This window comes from Accipiter gentilis, chromosome 1, assembly GCF_929443795.1.
Source record: "Accipiter gentilis chromosome 1, bAccGen1.1, whole genome shotgun sequence".
In the NCBI taxonomy this organism is placed as follows: Eukaryota; Metazoa; Chordata; class Aves; order Accipitriformes; family Accipitridae; genus Astur; species Astur gentilis.
In genome coordinates this window covers 8,055,708-8,077,331 of record NC_064880.1, presented here as the reverse complement: position 1 = coordinate 8,077,331, position 21,624 = coordinate 8,055,708, and the positions used below count along the sequence as shown (strand labels likewise).

General features: G+C 51.0%; 1 protein-coding gene across 1 annotated transcript in view; it reads left to right on the top strand.

Moving 5' to 3' along the window:
• The first annotated feature begins 663 nt into the window (after positions 1-663).
• Positions 664-21,624, top strand: part of IGSF21 (immunoglobin superfamily member 21) — a 40,005-nt gene continuing 19,044 nt past the window's right edge. The window contains exon 1 of the mRNA XM_049811772.1: positions 664-877. Within this exon, the coding sequence (XP_049667729.1) occupies positions 814-877 (64 nt within the window). The 5' untranslated portion in view covers positions 664-813. The remainder of the gene's footprint in view (positions 878-21,624) is intronic.

Here is a 21,624-nt window from a genome sequence, read left to right as displayed (position 1 = left end):
TGCCTGCACCCCACATCCCTGCCTGCATCCCTCCCCCTCCTGCCTGCACCCCACATCCCTGCCTGTACCCCACATCCCTGCCTGCATCCCTCCCCCTCTTGCATCCCACATCCCTGCCTGCACCCCACATCCCTGCCTGTACCCCACATCCCTGCCTGCATCCCTTCTCCTCCTGCCTGAACCCCCCATCCCTGCCTGCACCCAGCACCCTCCCCCTGCCCCCCCTTCCTGTGCACCCCCCAAAAACCTCTCTCCCCCTCCCGCACCCTCCAAAACGCCTCGCACCCCTTCCTGCACCCCCCCACACACACACCGCCCCCCTCCTCCCGCACCCCATCACCCCCCCGATACCCCACGCCCCCCCCCATACCGCTCAACCCATCCTGCCCCCCCTCCCCTCCTCGTACACCCCCTTCTCCATCCCGCATCCCCCCCCCCCCCCCCCCGCATCCCCTCACAGCTGCTCCCGCCCCCTCCAGCACCTCCCGGGGGCCGGACCGGGGCGGGCTCAGCCACCGGGATTGGGGCGGGGGGGGGGGGGACGACGACGACGGGGGGGGCAACCGCCAGCTCACTCCGCTCCCGCTGCAATAAATCGGCTTAGGGCGGCAGCGCGGCGGGTGCGGAGCGAGGAGCTTTTTTTTTTTTTTTTTTGGGGGGTGGGGTGGGGGGGGGTGGGATACGGAACCGGGCTGAGCCTTTCCTTCCAACACCACCCCCCCCCCCCCCTCCTCAAAGTCGCCGTGATGCCCGCCTGCCCCTCAGGGTAGGGGCACCGGTGAGCCCCATGGGGCTGCCCCCCCCGCGGGCATCATGCGGACGATGAGCCCCCTGCTCCTCTGCCTGCTGCTCTGGGACCTCCTCGACCTGGTACTGGGTGAGTGTCATCTTCCTTCCACCCCCCCCCCCCCCCCGGGGACAGGGGACCCCCCCCCCCCCCCATCCCAGCTGCTGAAATAAATGGGGGGTGCCCACTTGCACCCCGGGAAGCATGAGGGGGTTCTGGGCTCCGCACACCCTTTCTGAGGCTTTGGGGGGTGATGGGGGGGGGGGGTCTGGAGGCACCCTGTTTGAATGGGGTACCCTCCCCCCCCCCCCCGAACGGGGAACTGGTTTTCAACCATTAATAGGGTACTGGTGTCAGACCCGGTAATGGGGCAGCCATTAATAAGAGAGTCGTTAATAAGGCACCTGCTTTGGACTCGGTAATTGGGTGCTGGTGCTGGGGAGCAGGGTGAGAAAAAGGGGGGGGGGGGGTGTGCTCATCCTTCACCCCTGAGCCAGCATCACTGCGGGGGGACCTGTATCCCCCTTCCCTACTGCTCCGTAGAGGGGCTCCGGCTCCAAATCCCAGCCCCGGCTCCACTCGCTCCGTACAGGGGGGTCTGTGCCCTGGGGACCCCCATGACCTACAGCTTTTGGGGGGGGGGGGGTCGCAGCATCCAGGGGTACCCCAGCCCACCCTGCCCTTTGGGCATGCAGGGGGTGCCCCAAACCCTACAGATGGGAGGGAGGGTTACCCAGGAGGGAGAAGCAGCCCCCCAAATTCCTGCCATCCCGGGGGAGGGGGTTGCAGCTGGCTGAGCTCCTAAATTAACATCTTGACTCCCTGCTTTGCTCTGCAGAGGTTTTAATAAAGCCCCCCCGTGCCCCAAAAGTGGGGCTCCCAGGAAATGAAAATTAACGGGGCAGGAAACTTTCCCCTCTTTGTGTCCCGGAGGCTGGGAGGAGCTCTGCAATTTAATTTCTTGTGCATTTGAAGGCAATCTCCCTTTTCTTTCCCCCTTTTCCCCGCGCGTGTGTCCCGTGTCCCCCCCCCAAATCACCCACTGTGGGGTCTAAGGTGGACGCTCTTTAATGAGCACAGCGAGACCCAGCTGCTCTCTGGAGTCTGAGAGGCTTTGCCGATCACTGGGCAATGCAGGGACGAGCAGAGCTTGCTAGATATCTCCTTTTTTTTTTTTTTTTTTTTTAATTTATAATGTACTTTTTCCTCTCCGGAAAGCCGCCGTCAGCTGCTGCAGGGCGCGGGGAGGGGGAGCGACGGCCGCGTTCTGCGGGGTTGAGCGGGGAGAGGTTGACACAAAGGAGTCGATTCTTTCCCGGCATCGCGAGCAGCTCCAAAATCATCCCTTGGGGGACCACGGACCACTGAGCTTAACCAGAACCTGGCTTGAATTTGGCTGAATCAGGGTTGGGAAGGCATCGTGCATCTCCTGCATCTCTCTCTTGCCATCTCCCTGATGGGTTTTATGTGCTGCCGGGCTGCGGCTGCTGCTCTTTTACCCCTTCCCTGGTTTGCTCCGTGCATCCCGAGCATCCCACCGGCATTGTGTTGCCAAACACGCGGTCGATAATAAAACCTGCGTGGCTCAGGGTGGGGGAAACTTGTGCCAAATCCAGTTCTGCCTTCCACCTGGATCTCCTCTCCACCTCCGCCACGGTTTTAAGGTCGCGGGGAGATAATTTTCAAGGAACAACGTGTCCCCCTGGCTTTTCCCCAGCGGCAAGCTGTCCGTCACTGGCGCGTGGATCATTTTTCCTCCCTTTCTCCTATTTTTTATCGCTGCAAATTGGGCGATTGGGCTTCTGTGGCTGATTTGTGAGAGCGGGCGAGCGGGTATGGATAAATCTTTGTTTGAAATGTGTATTCTGGGCCGGGGGGGGAAGAGGTCAAAGTTGTTTTGCAGTGGGTCTAGAGGAAGCTGGTGGCCCCGGGGAGAGTTTGTGGGTTATAAAGCGATGTGGGAGGAAGATCCCGGTGTTCAGTAGGGTCTGGTGGGCAGGTTTGATGGGCAGCGCTTGGGTTTAGACATCCATGAGCTGGGCTTTGGCTCTTAAAACCACGCTGGGACATTGCTGCTTTCCCATATCCTGAGGATCAGCTGCTTTAAGTATCTCCTAGCCCTTGGCAGAGAAATACTGTCCCAAAAAAGCCAGTTTATGATCTGCTTTTTCAGCAAACAGCTAAAAATCATTGCAAAAAGCCTGTTTTTGAGGTGGGTGCGCCTGCCCTGATGCCTCCCTTTGCTCTGGGCAGCATGAGGCTGTGGAGGCCGAGCACTGCTCCCGAAATTCGGTGGGCAGATGGCTTTTCCGTGGCTGACGGCATCCTTGGCTGGAGCTGCCAGCGTTGTGGCGGCAAGGGAGGACATGCCCACAGAGGTCCATCCCCTTCCCATCCTGGCGCCTCTCTCCTGACATTTCGAGCAGGATCCAGCCACGTCGCCTGGGAAGATGCAGGGGGGCACGTGCCCAACATGCAGACTCCCACTGCTCTTCCCTACAAGTGCGTTCGCCTTTGGCATCTGGCCATATGTCTCCAAAGCCATTTTGGGGGGAATCTCGCCTATTTTTATTGTCACCTTATATATCGCACGGTGCCGGCTCGGCGGGCAGCTGCCCCATCATTGCCGCATCCAGGAGGAGCAGCAAGGTCCTGCTGCTGGCACGGAGAAGAGCACAGGGAATCCATCAGAAGCGCTTCTCGTCCTGCAAAACATCTGTGCCTTCGTGGGAGCATTTTGGGGTTTTCCATCCATCACCTCGTAATGAAAAGCCCTTTTATTTACCCGAACGAAACCGCTTACTTCCTCACTGCGCGGTAGGTCAGCTGGATCTTTCCCGATGTGTTATACATCCTTCTGGGAAGCATCACCCCTTTAGTACAGCTTTTTTCCTTATAAAGAGCTCAATCCCTTACCTTGGCCAGAAAAAGCAGCCTAGGGCAGGGCTAAGTGGGTTAAGGAGCCGTCAAGATGAAAAAATGAGGGCATGCGGAGGAGGCGAGCGGCTGGACCACAGATAATGATGGAGCTGTAGCCCCAGGGCCCCCCCCCGGTTTTGGAAAGCTGGAAAGCCCCATCTGCAAGCAGGGTGATGGCTTTTTGGCACCGCCAAAATCAGGGCTGGCTGATTAGCCAGCGCTCAGCTTGTCGCCTGAAATATGTTCCCATAAAATGTTCATCGGGGTTTGTTTTACAGCCGTGTAAAATCAGAGCTGTGTTTTGCAAACATGAAAGGGAGGGCTAAATATGTCGAGTTTTGATCTCGGCGAGATATTTCTATGGTCTTTATCTGAGCGGTTTGCCTTAGCTTCTGTATTCCCTCCCCAGCACCTCCTCCGATGGGAAAAAACGGGGAAAATTCAAGTGTAGCTCCTTATTTGAAGCTGCTTATGGGTTTTCTGGGCTTTGCCCCCAAAGGGCAGGTTTGCTGGGACTGGGCTTTGCAGGGACCTGCCCTTAGGGATATCCCTGTGTCACTTCTCCAAGCCAAAAAACAGCTTGGAAAAAATCCCTTTATATTTATCATTTTTATCAGCAAGCTGAATTTCTCCCCCCCTCTCCATTCCCAGGGAGCCCCCAAGGCTTTTCCTCACAGGGATTTTCCCAGCTTGCCAGCAACCCCCGGGGCAGCTCCTCTTTGCAAGCCTGGAAAAGCTCCTTTTTCTCCTTTCCGTAGGAAAATAACAACATACGGCTTTTTGCCGGGGTGATGGGAGCCACCTGCTCGCATCTCTGCTGAGCTCATTTGAAGGAAAGAGGGGTTTGGTGGGAGTTTGCATGCTGGGGGTGGGGGACGAGGGGAAAGGAGGAGCATCCTCTGCACCACGTGGGAGCAAAACCTGCTCTAATTCACCTGTGAATGCACGGCACTGACCTGGAAAGCCATCCCGTGCTCCCTCCATCCTTTTCTACTCATGCTTTTCCCTTGCAAATCTTGCATCCAGCTTAGGGTCACCTCTTTTTTTTTTTTAATCCTTTCCTACTATTTCCATGAATTCTGCATTTCTGTGAAGCCCCTGCTTTGCTCTCCGGGTAAATCCAGGCCATGCAGGCGGCTGAAGCCCCTTCTGAAAATCCTCCTAACCGTGCTAATTGCCCTTCCCCAATTAGCCCAATTTTTCCTCTTCCCACCAGCTGCGTTTTGTAGCGGTTTAGAGCTGCCAGTTTGAATTCAGAGCTCTTTAAAAAAAGCTTTAACACAGACAAGGATCTTCCCCTCGCCTTGTACCTTTCCAAGCTAATAAGCATCTTTGGGGTGCAGATTCCAGGCTTCATTTCTCTGCAGAAACCCTCATGCATTAAATCATGTCTGGTCCCTGGCTGTCCCCGAGCATTTCCAAAGCTCCCCCATATGTCAGAGTTTGGGGGTATTTACCCCCCAAATTCCCTTGCTGCAACAAGTAATCCCTTGTTATTATTAGCATGCCCCCAAAAAAGCTTAGGGATGCTGTAGGGTTCCAGCCAGGGATGTCACTCCCCTCTTCTGAAATGAAGACTTGTGTTACAGGTCCTGGATTTGCTTCTAAGAGCCTTGAGCTAAGCAGCCCCTGCTATATGCAGTGTGCTACATGCTGTATGCAATGTACTAAATGCAAGGTGCTATCTACTATATGCTAAATACATCAAAGCTCTTTTATATGCCCTGTGGCCTCTCTGATACCTCCAAGCACTTCCAGGCAAGGTCTACCCTGGCGTTGCATCCAGGCTTGAGCGACAGGGAAATGCAGCTCGGCTCCTGCATCGATGGGTTTTTATGGAGCATCCAGACATGATGTTAACCACGTTCTCACAAGCCTCCCCTTCCTGTGGATACGGTGCAGGGCTTCACCTGCCCCACCTGCCTTTTTTTCCTGGTTGGCCTTGCAGAAATGGTCTTTTTTGTCAGGAAATCCTTGACTGGGAACGCTTGCGGCTCTCACCTTGCTCCTTTTGCCAAGTGCTTTAAGATCTGCTGACAAAAAGCTCTCCACGGTTTCGGGATAAGAGCAGGTTTTATTTAATCCAGATGTGCTAATGACTTGGGAATGAGGCTGAGACAGGGGCCAGGATCATGCTAAGGCTCCTGCAGCACTTGCTGAGGGAAAAGCCTTCCAAGGAGGTAGGGATGGAGCCGAAACCTCATCCCGGCAAGGATGGAGATGCCAGGACTTGCCTGGGACCGCATACAGGGAGGACAAAGCATCACCCTGCTTGGGACCCGCCAGTGATGGGATTTCCCCAGTGCTTTGGGGGTTTTCCCCTATTTTCAGAGAAAACCTTGATTTCGGTGACACCAAGTCAGGCTCTTTGCTCAGACATTGGCAAAGAGGAAAAGCAAGGGAAGGAGACCCCAAGCCCCTATTTTTTGAAGGCAGGAGGTGCAGCGCTCGCCTTGCAAACTTCCCGGCTCGTAAATCCCGCTGCGAAGAGCTGAGCGGGGAGGATGCAGCTGATGTGGCTGGTTTTGTTCCCTTGCCAAGCTGCTCTCTTTGCCCTTTTGTTTGCTTTCTGCCGAGGCACTTGGAGTACTGATGGGCTTGTTTTTAACTAATGACTGGCGCTCACATTATCTCTCCCCAGCATTATCTCTTTCCCACTTTTCCCCTCTCCTTCCTAAAATAAACTGTCAATCACGGGCTTGTTTTCAGCGCTTTTGGGACTGGATTCACCGTGAGTGCCAAGGGCAGGCGGGCTCACAGCAAAGTGCAGGAACAACAACCCACCACTGTGGTTCCCTCTATGGAGTTACTATATAAAAGTAGGGGTTTAAGGTCTGCAAAGCCATTTGGAGCAGAGAAGGTGCGTGCCCTGCTTGTTTCCACTCTCAGCTGGCTGAGAAATGGGGGTCATACCCCTAAACACTGTGTCAGAGCCCTCCTTGATATCCTTGTCTAGTGGGGTGAGCTCAAGCCCTTTTGGGGTGACCCTCCTTGCTGCATCCCTGCGATCTTGCAGGGTTTGATAACCTGGGGTACACGTGTGTTTGCAGCAGAAGCCAGTGCTGGAGCCAATACTTTGAAATGCAATTAGTGCTTGTATTAGCTAGAAGCAAAACTATCATTAATAAATAGGGTCCTGACAGCCCCAACGAGGGAAGTTTGAAGCAGGGAAGGAGGTTTTTTCCAGCGCTGGACCAAGTCCACAGCAAAGCCCTGCCTTCTGGAGACCACCTCAGGGGGATTTTGGCGGCTAGCTTTGCAGGGGTTTAGTCCTCGACTCCAAGGAGGTTTGGGGAACATCAGGAAAAACCACATTTCCCAGCAGAGGGATGTTACAACCCAACGGTGTGGAGGTGGAAACGTGGCATCACTGAGCCCTTCCCAGCCTCCAGACCACACGTTTCGTCTCTTCTGGTGCTGGGAGCACATCTCTGTGTGCAAAATCCTTCTTGGCTGAAAGACTGGGTGTCTCGGAGGCATTGCAAAACAGAGCAGGAGAGGCAGGGATTTAGTTCGTCTCCTGCCCAAACCTCTCTATAATTTCCCATTTATATAATGCCTTCAACAATATACTTCAGAGGGGAGGGCAAAGGGGATTAGCAGCGGTTATTCCAGCCCCGCTCCGCCTCCCTGTGCTTGTAGATAAATCCTGATGCTGCATCCTATCTGGCCAGGACAAGGAAAATGGGAGCTGGAGAACCCTCCGTTGGGATGCACCTTCTTTGCACATGTGTTTATACCTATTTGTTTCTTTGCAAAGGGAGCTGCCACAACGGGGATGGGCTGGAGTGACGCAGAGTTGCTCTGTGATGGGGGGTTGGTTCTCCCCAAGGGAGCAAAGTGATGGGTGGGATGCAGGGGGGACATGGTAGGTGGCACTTGGGTTTGCTCCTAGGTGGACTGCCATCTGTGGAAATGCTCTTTTTGGGGATAGGTTTCATGGATAACCCTGGATTTGCTGGTAGCAACGTTGCTTTTGATGGTGCTTGTGCTGGGGAGGACACCCGGCTGGTCCCCACGGTGTGTTTTGCCCTTGGTGCTGATAATGCCTGAAAAGAGGAAGATGATGAAAGGGGTGATTTCGGCTGGCAGTTGTCATCGTCACGGGCACTGAGAGATGGCTTTGGGAGCTGCTGGCTCCTTGCAGTGGGGCTGAAATGGGCCGTAACAGCAGCAGGAGGAGAAAAAGGCTCCAGCTCAGCAGGTATCACCAAAAGCACCAGAGTCACCCCAATTTTGAGGTGGCGGGGTTGTGGGCGAGCCGAGCTCCCTGTACCCCAGCAAGCCTTCTCATAGGGAAGAGCACCTTCTTCATGACAAGTTGGCTGTTGGCTGCATCTTTCCTTCTGAAAAAAAAAGAAATTCCTTGGTTTGGTTGGAAATGGTCTGGGAGCGGATTTTGATGACCAAGTGATTTAGATTTCCATCCCAGCTTTGCACCTCCAGAGAGCAGGCTTCAAAGCTTGGCTCTAAGTTGTGCTTAGGAAGATTTCCAGCCTGAATTCAGGCAGTCCCTTGATGTACCATGAACTGAGATACGTTTTCTGCTCCATCAAGCATCTTTCTTGTATTTTTAAGCCCAGAAAAACCCTATTCCCTGCAGATTTAGCTTCTGCATAAGCTATTAGAAGAGGGGGGACCACATGCCCAGGCTTTGCCATCCCACCCCCATGCCCCACTTGCAGCACTGAGAACATCCCACGAGCTGGTGGTTGAATTTGGCTGATTTTCTTTCTTTTCTCCTAAAGATATACCTGCCAAATTGTATTGCAGAAGGACGTGGTGACTCAGAGCAGGGTGGGAGGGTTTGGGCAACTTCGCCTCGCCCAGCACCCCAAAATATATACAGCAAGCTGCTGGGGATGCATTTTTTTCCATGTAAGATGAATAACAGACTAGATCTGCTGATGGAGAAGCACCATGTAATGGGTAGATTTTGCTCCAGAAAGGCTGCAAAAGATGTATCACCAGCAGGAATAAGGCTGGGTGATAATGCCGCTGGTTTGGCTTCCAGACAGACCATCATTCATGGAGAAGAACTTCCAGCGCTTCGTCTTCGCTTGGACTATCTACCCCTTACAACTTGATAATGAGATATTTTCCATACGTGCTGGCTGAGGTGGCTCTTTTTAAGCTATATTTGTGTCTTGTTGCGTTATTACCGCTTTTTTTTTTTTTTTCTTTTTTGCTTCTCTAAGGAAGTTCTTTGCAGGCAGTTGATGTATGCAAACTGGCTGGAGATAGTTGGGTTTCCTCCTGACGGAGTGAATTTACGCTGCTGTAATTATAGTAGCGGCGTGGGAGCAGAGTGATGCTCAAGGAAGCACAGGCAAGCCCGGTTTCCAAATTAAACCCTTCTGCTCCTAGAAATGTGTCTTTAATTTTTTTTTTTTTTGGAGTGGGAAAACACATCTGGGCAACTTCATGGTGGGAAATGATTTGGAGGGGGCAGGATTGGGGCACATGGATATTAGGGATGCTCGTGCCTCTGTGTGTGTTTGCATGGACCACCCTCCTCCGCCTCCTGAGCTGCTAAAAGCTCCCCGCCGTGAGAAAACAACTCGACTTTTTAAAATTGAAAGGGCTTATTTAAACAATGTTATCTCTCTGGTGAAGGGAGAGAGCATATTGAATGGTTATATTTAGTGCCGGCTGTAGGACAAAGCAGATGCAGAGAGATTTTTAACGTGGGAATGTTAATCACTTGTGCCACACCGCCTTGGAGATGTATGTGTGTGTGTATATATATATTTTTATATGTATGCAACATGCATGTGCTCAGACACCCGTGTGCTCGATGAGGATGGGAGTTGAGCATCCCTCCTTGATTTGCTTTTTGCCCTTTTTCCACCCCGGAAAACCCGTCCCAGTGGGGTGAAGTGATGCGGCTCTGCGAGCTGGGGACCCCCCATAACGCGCAGCAGGAGGGATGTGCTTTGGCTCTATGGCGGTGTGCACAGCCCCTCCTCTTTCTGCCCCCCAAAATGGGATGGGGGCAGGAAGGACAGCACTTACAGGCTTGCTTGCAAATGGCATGTTTAACAACCCCAGCAGTGCTCTCCCCGCCCCCCCCAGCAAGCTGTGAGGAAAGCCTACCGCATTACCCAGCCTCTATTACCCATCCTCGCGGGAGCACTGAATTAAAGGAAATATTTTATGATCCTACGCTTCGTTATGTTTTATTAAAAGCAGAGCATCGGCCTCCCCTGCCACATTCATCAGATCAGAGGCTCTGCTGGTTTTTTTTTTCCCCTCCTTCCCAAGCTCTTGCTGCCGTCGCTGTTGTTCCCAAAGCATCCAACTGCTTGGGTTGGCTGTAGGGCCAGTCCAGGGTCTCCTGACAGAGGAGGAGAATATGCAACAGGGTAAAAAATATGACTGTTTGGTTTATCTAAGGATGCTCTGTATCCAAATGGGTTTGGGGATGTGGAGTCATGCTGCAGAAACAGCTGATGGATGCAGGAATAGGGATGAATGCGGGAAAGTGGAGTCATGGGGAGATGTCACCCCATGGAAGGATTTGAGTCATGGATGAAGATGAGCACATCCCTGTGAAAAGATGCTCAGAAAAGCCTCCCCCATCTTTCTGCTTTGCTCCAGCTCAAGGCGATCAAGCCCAGGGTGGGAGGATCTCCAGGATGTCACCGTTCTGGGGGGAAAGACCCCCCAAAATGCCAACATCCCCTCTGCAGAGGTAAAGTAGCGAGCAGGGCTAGGAGGTTGCTGTATCAGCCTTTGAGATCAGCGGCAAAAAGCCAGACAAATATTGATAGCCGGGCATATCTGGAAGCAGTTGGGAGACAGAAAGGTATTCATTAGCAGTTATTTCTCAACGGTGCGGAGATGGATAGGGATTAAGGTAACAGCCGTGTGCATCCTCTCCGTGAGAGTGGCGAAGTAACGGTAAATCAGCGTTATGAATCGGTGCTGTAAGAGGGAGATATTTTTTAATCTTATTAGTGGCGCGGCATTACTGGGAGAGCAAAGGGATTATTAATCACGGAGCGTAAATCGGGGAGAAGAGGGTAGCTTCAAATTAGCAATCCTGCTTTGTAATGGCAAGAGGGGCAGTGGAGGTGGAGGAGAAAAGGTGGTGGAGGGAAGCTGAGTCAGGGGGGAAGTACTGAGGGAAAGGGCAAAAAGCCCGTGCCAGGGGATGACGGTGAGGTTGGGATGCAGCCGCCCCTCGCCTCAGCCAAATTGGTGCCTGGGAGAGGTGTCTCTGGACCAGTGCCAAAGCCCAGAGCTGGAAGCCCCTGTAGGTTGTGTCAGATGTCTTGTAAGGTATGTAGGTGTCTGTTCTATCAACCCAGCTGTCAGTCTGTCTGTCCCTCCATCCCACCCTTCATTCCTCCATCCTTCCCTCCACCCATACCTCTGTTGCTCCCTACAACCCTCCCTCTATTCCACCATCCCTCTCTCTCTGTCTATCCCTCCCTTCATCCTTCCATCCCTCCATCTATTCTTCCATGCCTCCCTTTCTTCAGTCCTCCATCCCTCCCTCTGTCACTCCTTCCATCCCACCATCCATCCCTCTCTCCATCCCTCCCTCCCTCCCTCCCCTACCCCCATATACAACCAGGAGAAGACACCAGCTGCCTCCAGAGCGCACCCCATGGGGGCACAGAGGGGTTTGCAGCAGCGGAGGAAAGCAGCAGGGGGGCTTTGGCTGCTTTTTAGCACCCAACTCGGCTAATGATGGTGCCGATCTGGCTGCCCCAGGCTCCCCCGAGGTCATTTTTGGGGTAAAAAGCTGTGCATCACTCCCTAAATTGAAAAAAAAAGTGGATTTTGTAGCACTTGGCATCTCTGCCCGAGGTTGTGTCTTTGAAGAAGTTGTTCAGAAGGAAAAAAAAAAATTAATAATAATAATCCCTTTCCCGTTACACGGTACAGGAATCGATGGTGCGGGCAGAGATTGCTCACAGCAGACACCTGGGGAGGGAGGGGGAGAATCGATGGCTACCTCGTTTGTCACCAATCAAAAATATGGGATAATTGGATTTCCTGCAAATAGAGAACTAAAAAAGCAAATTCATCATCTGGGTCACGGTCGCCTACTTCTTCTGGGCCACCTTGGCCACCTTGGCACAGCAAAACCCCGCCGACACCTTGCTGGAACTCTTAACTTGGTGGGAAACCCAACAGCAGCATCTAAACCTAAATCCTCATCCTCATTTTTCAGTGAAATTAATTATTTTTCCCCCTTCTGCCCACCCCAAACCTATGTATTTCCTGCTAAATCTGGAAGAGAAGGTTTAGGGAGGATTGTGGGGTTTCAGATGGGAAAATTCAAAACCGTGCTTATTTTTCAGAGAAGTAGCATTACTCTGGGATGGGATTTTTTCTGGATCTCAGGTGGGTTTGTAAAGGGTCTTGCTTTCTCCTTTTCAAGTGGGGAAACTGAGGCACAGAGTAGGATTCATTCCAAAAGACATCCTTCGAGCAGCTCCCTGCTGCTTTCAGCTCCGCTAATTAGCCCTGGCTGGGATTATATTCCAGGCTAGATTAACACCACAAAATGTGGTGTAATCCTCACCCCGATGGAGGGTGAAGCAGCGGCAAAGCTGTCGGCTGCTGCCAGCAGATCCCTCCCGAGTTCACCCAGGAAGCGGATGGGGCTCTGTCAAGGGCTCAGCATCTTTTTTTCCCAAGTTTCAACATCTGTATCTAATCCATCAACTTGGGTTTGGGGCTCTCACAAACCAGACTGGGTATAAATAACTTGCTTTTTTACTCCTGAATTGCATCTCCGGGGTGTTTTTTTTTTTGCTGGGCGGTACTTTCAGCGCTGACTGGAGATGAGATCCTTGATCCCAGGTGAGGTTTTCTGTAATCCTCCATGCTTGGGCCCAGCATCCAGATGTTGCATCTTCCTGATGCCAGCATGGGGAGAGATGCCAGAAGGGATCCGGCTGATGAGGAATCTCTTCTGTGTTGAGACAGAAAGATGAGTCTGCTCCTTGAAAAGGGGGTCTGGATATTTGCTGCGGGGGGGGAGGAAATAACATTTCCAGTCCTTTGCAATGCAGGATTATGATATGGTATCTCCTTCTCCTGCCACACTTAATTCCGGATTAAACTCCGCATCTGCTTGGGGAGGGTTTTGCTGTGCAGCAAGTGGAGATTAGCAGATCCCACCACCCTTGCCGTGATGCTGCTTGATTAAAAATAATGAAAAAGCAGACGGGGTGTGAATTTTTTGCTTGTGCAAGCCCAGGGAGGCTGCTAAGTTTGCAGGCTACCTGGGCATCCTGGCCCTGAGCATCAACCCATATCAGGCCCAGGTGTTGAGGAGGCACCATGCTCCATTGCAAGGTTTTTGGGAGGGATGCTGCACCATCCCAGAGGCATTGCATTGAATTCAGTGGCTGGTCATCGCTCCTGCTCTGCAAAAGTGGGATTGTAGGAAAATTCGTCCTCTGGTGAGCTCAGGATTTGCTGGGGAAAGACAAGACCCCGCTGCAAGTCTCTGTGGAAATACATGCAATTACTGCGCTTGGAGGAGTTGTCCATAGTGCAGCATGTGGGAGAGCTGGTAAAGCAATAATGGGGTAAAATAAGAAAGAATAGGGTTTTTTTAGCAGGTCTGGAGGTTAATTAGGACCTGCATTGAGGCACTACTAGAAAAAGGGGAAAGCAAATCTCTCCTGGGAGTTATTAGCAGAAGTGGCATGCAGGAGGGAATTATTGCTCTGCAGTTGAGGCTGCAGTTGAGGCAGCAGTTTTGGGTGGAAAGCTTTATGGAAAACCCAACTGCCGTGGAGGAAACCTGCAGGAGAGTGAGAAAACCTGCAGGAACTGGGTTTGCTTAATTGGAGAAAGGAAAATTTGGGGCGACAGGGGAGGGATGAGTGCTTAGAGCCAGTGCAATGCAGCATGCATGGGGATGGATGGCATCTCCCACCCGTTGCACCTTGTTTTGCCAAAATCTGTTGGCTTTAGCTCATGGGATGGGAATAAAATTGGGGTGCAATTGGTTTAGAGGACTCTGCCTTAAATAGCTGGTACGGGGTTTTTCAAACAGCGCAAATGGCAGGCTGCGTTGCAGGCAATCAGACCCTATTTGCATATATGCATACATGCAAATGAAGAGCACGATCTCCATTTTAAAAATGGGGCATCTGAGGTCCTGGTTGACCCAGGGGTGTTTTGGGCTTCATTTTGGCATCGGCTGCTGCTTGCACAGCTGGGGAGAGGCCAAGAGGCGCTGGCAAAGCCATTGCTCTGACTCAGCGATGCCACTGGGTTTTGGGGGGAATTTGGCTCTGCCAGACTCGGTTTCCCTCCTCTCCTGGGACAAGACATCATTTAGGACTCTGGAAACCCCCAAAAGCATGCTGGATGGCCAAATCCTTAAATAACCTGTAAATGGGGATAAAGGAACAAGATCGATGAGCAACGTAATGATGACAAACATCCTCCCCTTCCAAAAACCAAAACCCAACGACCCATCACAGGTCATGGCCACCAATTTTAGCAGCTATAAACCGCAGCCGGGTGCTTCAGCGCTGCGCTAAAGCATTATATTTTAATGGCAATATCAGTAGTGTGAAGATGCGGTAGTAAAATATACTCCTTCCCCCCCCCCCCCCCAGCATCGTTAGGAGTTGGAGGTGTGCATCAAAAGCTGTTGGCTTTACGGCGATGAGCTGAGCATGCCGGCAGTGTGGGGGGGAGAAATTATAAATAAAACTTTACTACACTAGAGTAAATGCTGCTAAACATACTTCACGTCTGTGCGGCAGCGGGAGATAAATATTCAGTCTATAATTTATGTACATGGCTTTGCAGGCTGTGCAGGGTGGGTCTGGTAGCAGCTAATAAAATACAGTATATCAAGGAGGCTTATCAATGCAGCAAGCACAACCCTGCTGATAATCTGCGTGGGGTGGGGAGACCCATCTTCTTCATGTTGACGACTCTTTTGGGGGGACGATTTATGGGGTTTTAGGGCTGGATGGATGTTTCCCAAGTGGCTGTTGGTTTTGGTTGGGTCTCTGGTCTTTCTCCATGTATGTACATGTAGAGAAATGCCCATCTAGGGGTAACGTCAGTCTTTAGCCTTGGGGGTGTTGAAATATTACCCAAATGAAGGATCTTTCTCATTCATCCCACTAAGGTACCCCCCAAATCCTAGTGCTTCCAGTTGTCCAGTGCCTGTTGCTTCCCTCCAAACCTCCTTTTTCTTGCATTCACCCCCAAACCGGCACTTCTCCACCATGTCCTGATTTGTAGTTGGTGGGTTTGGCTTTGTGGTGGCTCACATTTCTTGGAGTAGGCAGGATGCATCTCTTGGCTTTGTGACTTCAGGATTTATGCCACCAGCGTTGCATCTCTGAGTTTCTCTCTGGGAAATAGCCTGATTTTTAGGTTGAGTGATTCACTGAGCATCCAAATGATGCATCCAAGGTCATCCCAGGTGTTTGTAGCAGGGCATGGGCTTGTGCTGGCCGTTTTGCCTCAAAACTTCCATCTTTTTGCTGGAACAACTGATTTCCCAAGGATTTCGGGCAAACGCCTTGACGGAGATGTAGTACAAGCGCTAACTTGGCACCGCAAGTAAAAGAAGCTGAGCTAGAAACAGGCTTTCTCATCTCGTGCTCCGGTGAGCTGGAACAGCCTTGCCGATGAGCCTTCGCTTAGAAAAGGCACGATGAAGACGTTAAAGTGGGTTTTGTTTCAGTCCGTGCCCAAGCCACGTAGCTGATATGGATGGCTCTATCTGCCGTGGATTTGTTTGTCAGGAGACATGCACCAAAGGTGGTGATGAGCTTGTAAAAACCTGCTGTTTACATCTATTTTATTAGCTGGTACTTGGTGGTGGCTAAAGCTGGTGCTTGAGCAGTGATAGAAGGAAATGGGAGAGGGAAGGGTAGAAATGCTGGAAGGAGATGGGGAAGAGGCAGGAGATGGGCATTGGAGAGGGAGAAGGAGACACCGCAGCATCCCAAGGCTCCCACGACCCAAATTGCCTATTGCATTTGCATGCCCAAAGTGGCCTAAACTCTCCCTTTCTTTGTCCAAGGTCATTTACAGTGCTGAGGTTGCACTGATGTGCATGAAAACCCCATTGAGCCAAAGCATTTTTAACATGTTTGTAGCCCAGCATGATCCTTTTTGAGCCTTGCTCCTTGTTTCTCTGCAGCCTACGGTATTGCTGCACCATACCAGCACTTAGCTATAGGTGCTGGTACATAAGAGCCAAACTCTGCCCTTAAGAACATAAAAATGACTATAGTGTTCATAATGAGGACAAAACTGGTCTAAAAATTGATTTTTCTTAAGATACATCGACATAACTCTTTCGGAAGCCCTTACATGATTGCGCAGTGTTGAAGATGCTCTCCGTGATGCTGAGAAGGCTGCACGCAAGTGATGTTGGGTACCATGGCATGACACAAAATCAGGCGTTATTTCTTTTTCTTTTTGGCTAGGATATTTTTTCCAGGAGAAATCCAGGATTTAAGGAAAAAAGAAAATCTGTGGACAGTGTTCAAAAGTCCCGCCCCAACTGGATTTTGGCACCAGCATTGAAATCATTGAGAGTTGGGTTTGGTTTTTTGCATTATACATTTGCCTTATAAAAAACTTTGGATTAGGACATGGTGATGAAATTTGACCAGTAAACCTTCATCATTTTGTAGTTTTGACACATTTTGATCATGAAATCCTAATTGAAGCAGATCCCTTAGGGTCTGTCTGTCCCCAGCAGTCCCAATGAAGTGGTTTTCTCAGTTAATCTTGATTTAAAAGGGGTTGAAAGGCCAAAACGGCTACGCTCAATCAATGTATTGATTAAAATTATTGATTTACATTACAAAGAGCTAACAAGACGCATCCATAGGGTCTGTCAGGTTCAATGCGCCTATTGCATCCTATTTAGTTAGAGAAAAATGGACCAAAGCATATTCTATACATTCTCCCTATATATTCTATATGTCTTCTCTGTGTCTGTGCAATACCTAAGGATTTAGGGGCTGGTTTGGTCCAGCAACCCCCATAAAGAATAATTAGAGGTACAGCTGCAAAGTGCTTCCTCCCACTTATGCAAATGGGTGAGGTAAGAGGCATCTAATTAAATGTTTGTACTTTAATACGCCGCGGTGTGAAGGAAGATGAATTTTAATTACCGGCTCTTAATTGTTTGGTCTGTCTGTTAATATCCTATTTACACAGTATTAATACAATTTGCTTTCTACCAGCAGGGCTCTTGCTCGTGGTGGGTGATGCCGAGTTTCATGGTTTTATTTCATGAAACAGTTCCGTTTGGCAAAAGCCAGCACAATTTTTGGGTGGGGAGCAGTGGGTTTGGGGATGCTCAGCCCTGCTGGCACTTGGCTTTTGGTTTTCTTGAAGGAAAAGCTGAAAATTCAAGCAAAACTCAAGCGGTTCATGCTTTTAGAAACACAAACGGACTCCCCCTAAACCATTTTTTCCTTTGCAAAAGGACCATCTCCTTTAGAAGCGCTATGCTGAGTCCAGCTGTCACATCCCATTCCCCTCTCTGTTGTTAAACCTGTGTTAAAACACTTATTCCTCCATTTAAAAAAAAAAAAAAAAAAAAAAAAAAAAAGAAAAAATTCAGTGCAGCAGCTTTCCAGGAGGAAAAGCTCAAGATTCAGCAAAATTTGGCCACTCTGGATTGGGACAGATGCGAATCCTTTGCCGGTTCTTGCCCCTTGCAGCCCTCCCGGGTTAGCAAGGAGAGGCAGCAATACATTATAATTGTAAATTGTCCTGGAATATCATAAATAAGGCATCGCCGGAGCTGAGAAGGGAGGGAGAAGGTATTTGCTGTGCTCACAGGAACGGGAACAACTGCTGGTGTTTAATCTTTAATGAACAAGATGTTGCAAAGTGCTGCAAGTCAAAGCGCGTTTGCTTAATGCTCCTCAGCCCCGGCATGTGGCAGGTGACATCCCTGTCCCTGGGGCTTCACGCACGGCCGTGAACCCTTGCACTTCCCTCGTGCCAGCCATCATCTTCCTTGCATTGAGAATGGGGAGCAGGATCGCTCCCTGCTTTTTTGGGGGGTGATTTGTAATCCTTTAACATCCCAGTCAGCTCCCTCGTGAGGGGCAAAGTGCCTCCTCAAGCAGCAAATGCCTTAAATCCTACAAAAATGGTGAAAATCAGCCCCACGCCGATTAGGGGGTCCTGGTTCCTTTCCCCCCCTCCCTCCTTGTATTTGCACCCCAAAATACCATCCTCACCCGGCTTGGAAAAGAGTGTGCCGGAAAGCGGTGGAGGAATTGGTGTGAATTATGTATGAGCCCTGCTAATCACAGCCTGATGAAAATGATGATGTGTTAATATTATCTCTCCTTTCGCCTCCGCCGGCGGGGCCGTGTCAGCACCTGAAGGATGAGGGGGACACGGCAGAGCAGATGGGGCAGCTGCATCCCCACGTGTCCTCTCCTCCAGCTCCATCCCACAGCATTGCTCCGCTCCGCTCCCCGGAAACCCTATTGCTGCTCCAAATGACCATCTCTAAATGCAAGGATGGGAACAAGTTGAACCCTGGGGACATGTCCCGAAGGGGTAAAGTCCATCATTGGTTTGAGGTTAGCTTTTTGGGAAGCGCAGGGAGGTGAGAAATCAGGGAAGGGGAGTGCATGTTGATATTAATAAATTAATATTTAATTTAGATGTAGGTTAAAAAGTATCAGGCATGTGGGGAAGAGGCGGAGGGGTTGCTTTGCAGTGCTGGGACATGCCGAAAGGTTCCATCGCCCCGAGGTTTTCAAGGGTGCTGTGGTGGGTTGCCCTTGGGTGGCTGCCAGCTGCCCACCCAGCCGCTCGCTCCCTCCCCCTCCTCAACAGGACAGGGGGGAGCTCAGCCTATTTGGGGGGATTCAGCCACACGTGCTGCATCCCGAGAGATTTCCATGAGGTGACTGGCTGCTCTTGCATGCAAAACTCCCCGATGGGATGCTCGAACGGGGCAGACATGGGGCTTTCTGCCAGTGTCTCGGTGGAAGCATCCAGCCGCATCCTCCGCTTGCATGGCCAGGATGAAACCTGCCTCCTCCCTCGCAGCTATTTTGTAATTGAAAGCGCTGAACATGTTACAATGTGCTCCTTTTATTAATGTGTCACTCCTGATTTAAAAGGACATTTCATTTATCTCTCCCTTCCCCCTCCCTTTGTTTTTTTTTCCCCTTAATCTGGATGTCACAAGAATTCCCACCGCTCGCTAGCAAAAATACTCATTTCTCCCCAGGGATGCGATCTAATCAGAAGGCTGAATTTCCATAGGTGAGAATCTAATCAGAGGGTGGCCCGGCACAGCTTTTGCTATGAAATATGTCTTATTTAAAAAGAGCAAAGGGGAAGGAGAGGAGCCTTGGGGTTCAGAGTTGCCTTTGGGATGCTGATAACACAGAGGGTGATGGAGATGTTATGTTGGGCTCAGCTCCTCCTTTGGAGGTGCAAATCTGATGCTCAGCCCTGTTTTAATAGTCCTTAAAATTCAGTAATACCTGTCACCGCTGGTTTCTTCTCCCCAGTAAATCAAAAAAAGGGACCAAACCAGGGATTTTGAGGACTGGTGACACTTCGCCGTCCTCCGCTGTCGGAAAGCAAAGGGAAGGGAGGGACGAGGGATGAGATGCGCATGTCAGCCACAGCAAAACAGTGGGTTTTGGATGGCTCCATCTGGATTCCTGCTTTATTTTTCAGCACCTGGCTTTATTTTCCCTGCTTTTCCCCCTCCTCTACATACATCCTTAGCATTTTGGGGGCTGGCTCCTCTGGAGACATGCATCTGTTTCTCTCTGCTCTCGCTCGTGCTCTTTCCCTCCTTCTTTTCCCCATCTTCTGGGGTGATTTTGCTCTGAATTCAGGCAACTGATGCTCTTCCAGCAGGTAGGGTTTTGCCTTCCCTCCCCTTCCAGGCATTGCTGGAGCTCCAGCATCAGCTCTCTGTGTGGTCCCTGTCCCACCCCCTGGCACCGGCGCAATAAATCATGGAGCTCCAAAGCTTCAGGTTTGCCATGCAGGATCTGCTCAGGAGAAGTGCAGGAGCATCCTGTGGTTACACTCCAGTATTTTTAAGGAGCAGCTGTTCTCCCAGCACAGCTGAGCCTGAATTATTGGGTGTAGAGGTGGGAGCTGGTGGGCTGCAGCCCCATTGCCATCTCCAAGCGGTTTTGCAGCATGTAAAGGGAGCAGAGGGGGGGAAAAAAAAAAAAAGAAAAAAAAAAAAAGGCCCATTTTGGCTTTTTTTGAGCCATCTAGAAGATGCAGGTTGGGGATGTGTTTGCAGGGGGGGTTGCTTGGGGAAATGCTTGGGCCAATGCATTTACTGCACGAGTGGAGGTAGGTGGCTGGGCTTACCCCAAGCTTGGCCATTTTTTATTTAAAAAGCCACCAACCGTCACCAGATGGTCTAAGCACCACCAAAACACCTGGCTGGACTGGGATGGAGATACTCCAGCTTCCCATTGCCATGCACAGGGTCTGAAAGGCAATGCTGTGGCAAGAGGGAAGGAAAACCATCTGGAGATGCTGCAATTACAAGCCAGGAACCCCTGTATCTCAATAATTCATGGGCACGAGGGAAAATGCAATCTTAACTCTGTCTTTGTCACCCATCCGTTCTGCCGCCGGCTTTATTTAATCACCCCGTTGATCTGCGCCCAGGGCAGGAGGGGGATGTAATCTCACCCAGAGGCTCCCAATGCTGGTTGATGAAGAGACAGAGCTCTTCCGCTCGTGTGGAGCCTCCGTTCCCAGTGCGAATCCGTCCCTGATTTCCTCTGGGCAGATGCCACCGTGCTGCAAAACATTTGCTCATCCCCCTCCCTTTGCTTTTGTGCCTGTTGCTCATCTTTCTTTTGGAAATGTCAAAAGCAAACCGGGAGGAATCGGGGCACCGGCTGCAAGACCTCGCCTGACCTTCCTTGCATCCCTCCTCTTCCTCCTCCTCCCTCTCCCATTGCCGCCTCTCTACATCTGCAAAGCCCCAATTTTGAGGGGACCGCGTGCTGCGTTGGCAGCCGCAAGGAATTAATCCCCGCTTTAGCGTGCTAAAATAAACCCTGTCCAGGCGAGGAGAGAGGCTGGATAGAAGCCGGCCCCAAACAAGCACGGCTGCTGGCGAGGATTTGGGTCGCCATCAGCAAGGAGAGAGGCGTTGGGCTGGGGTTGCAAAGATGCAATATTAAAACCCATTTTGCCGTGCACCATTTCAGGGCTGAAAACAGCCCTTAACTGAGCCCCCGTCCCTGCTCGGTGCTGCTGTCTCCCAGGCACCTGCTGCGCAATGCTGCAAAGCACTCTCCAGTACTCACCCCCATCCCAAAAAAATCCACTTTTTTCCAAATTTCCTTGCATCCAGTTGATTGCAGCAGCAAATTTGCTTTTGCAGCCCCTCCAAAAAGCAGCGCAAAGAGGGTTTCTTGAATTTTAGAGCCCCGTGCTCAATATGCCGGGCCATGCTGCCTTGCTGTTGCAGCAGGCACGTGTGCGTGCAGCGTGCTCTCCCACAGGTCGTGGTTGAGATTTATTGCAAAAACACCGGTAACTTGTTTTACAAGTGATGCGAGCCTCGAATCGCTGGCTGTGGGACATATAAAATCACCTTCCCCTCTTTGGGGGGGATCTTCTGCAAAGGACTCTCAGTTTCTGCAGCCCCATTTCCAAACTTGCTCCTGTTTCCCAGGCGCTCTGGAGTTTTTCAGCATTGCTTTTCCACCTGATGCAAGCGGTAATTAAAAAAAAAAAAAAAAAAAAAACTTTTGCAGTGAGTTAAGGGCTGTTTTGGGATGCCCTGGTTGGAAACGCTGTCAAACGGGTCCGGTCAGGGCAAGCATGCTAAAGAAAGGCTCGGATCTAGCAGGCTGTCAATCTGACATCTTCCAGCAGCCAGAGGAAATAGAGGAAAATAAAATAGAAATGCAATTGCCTGCCCT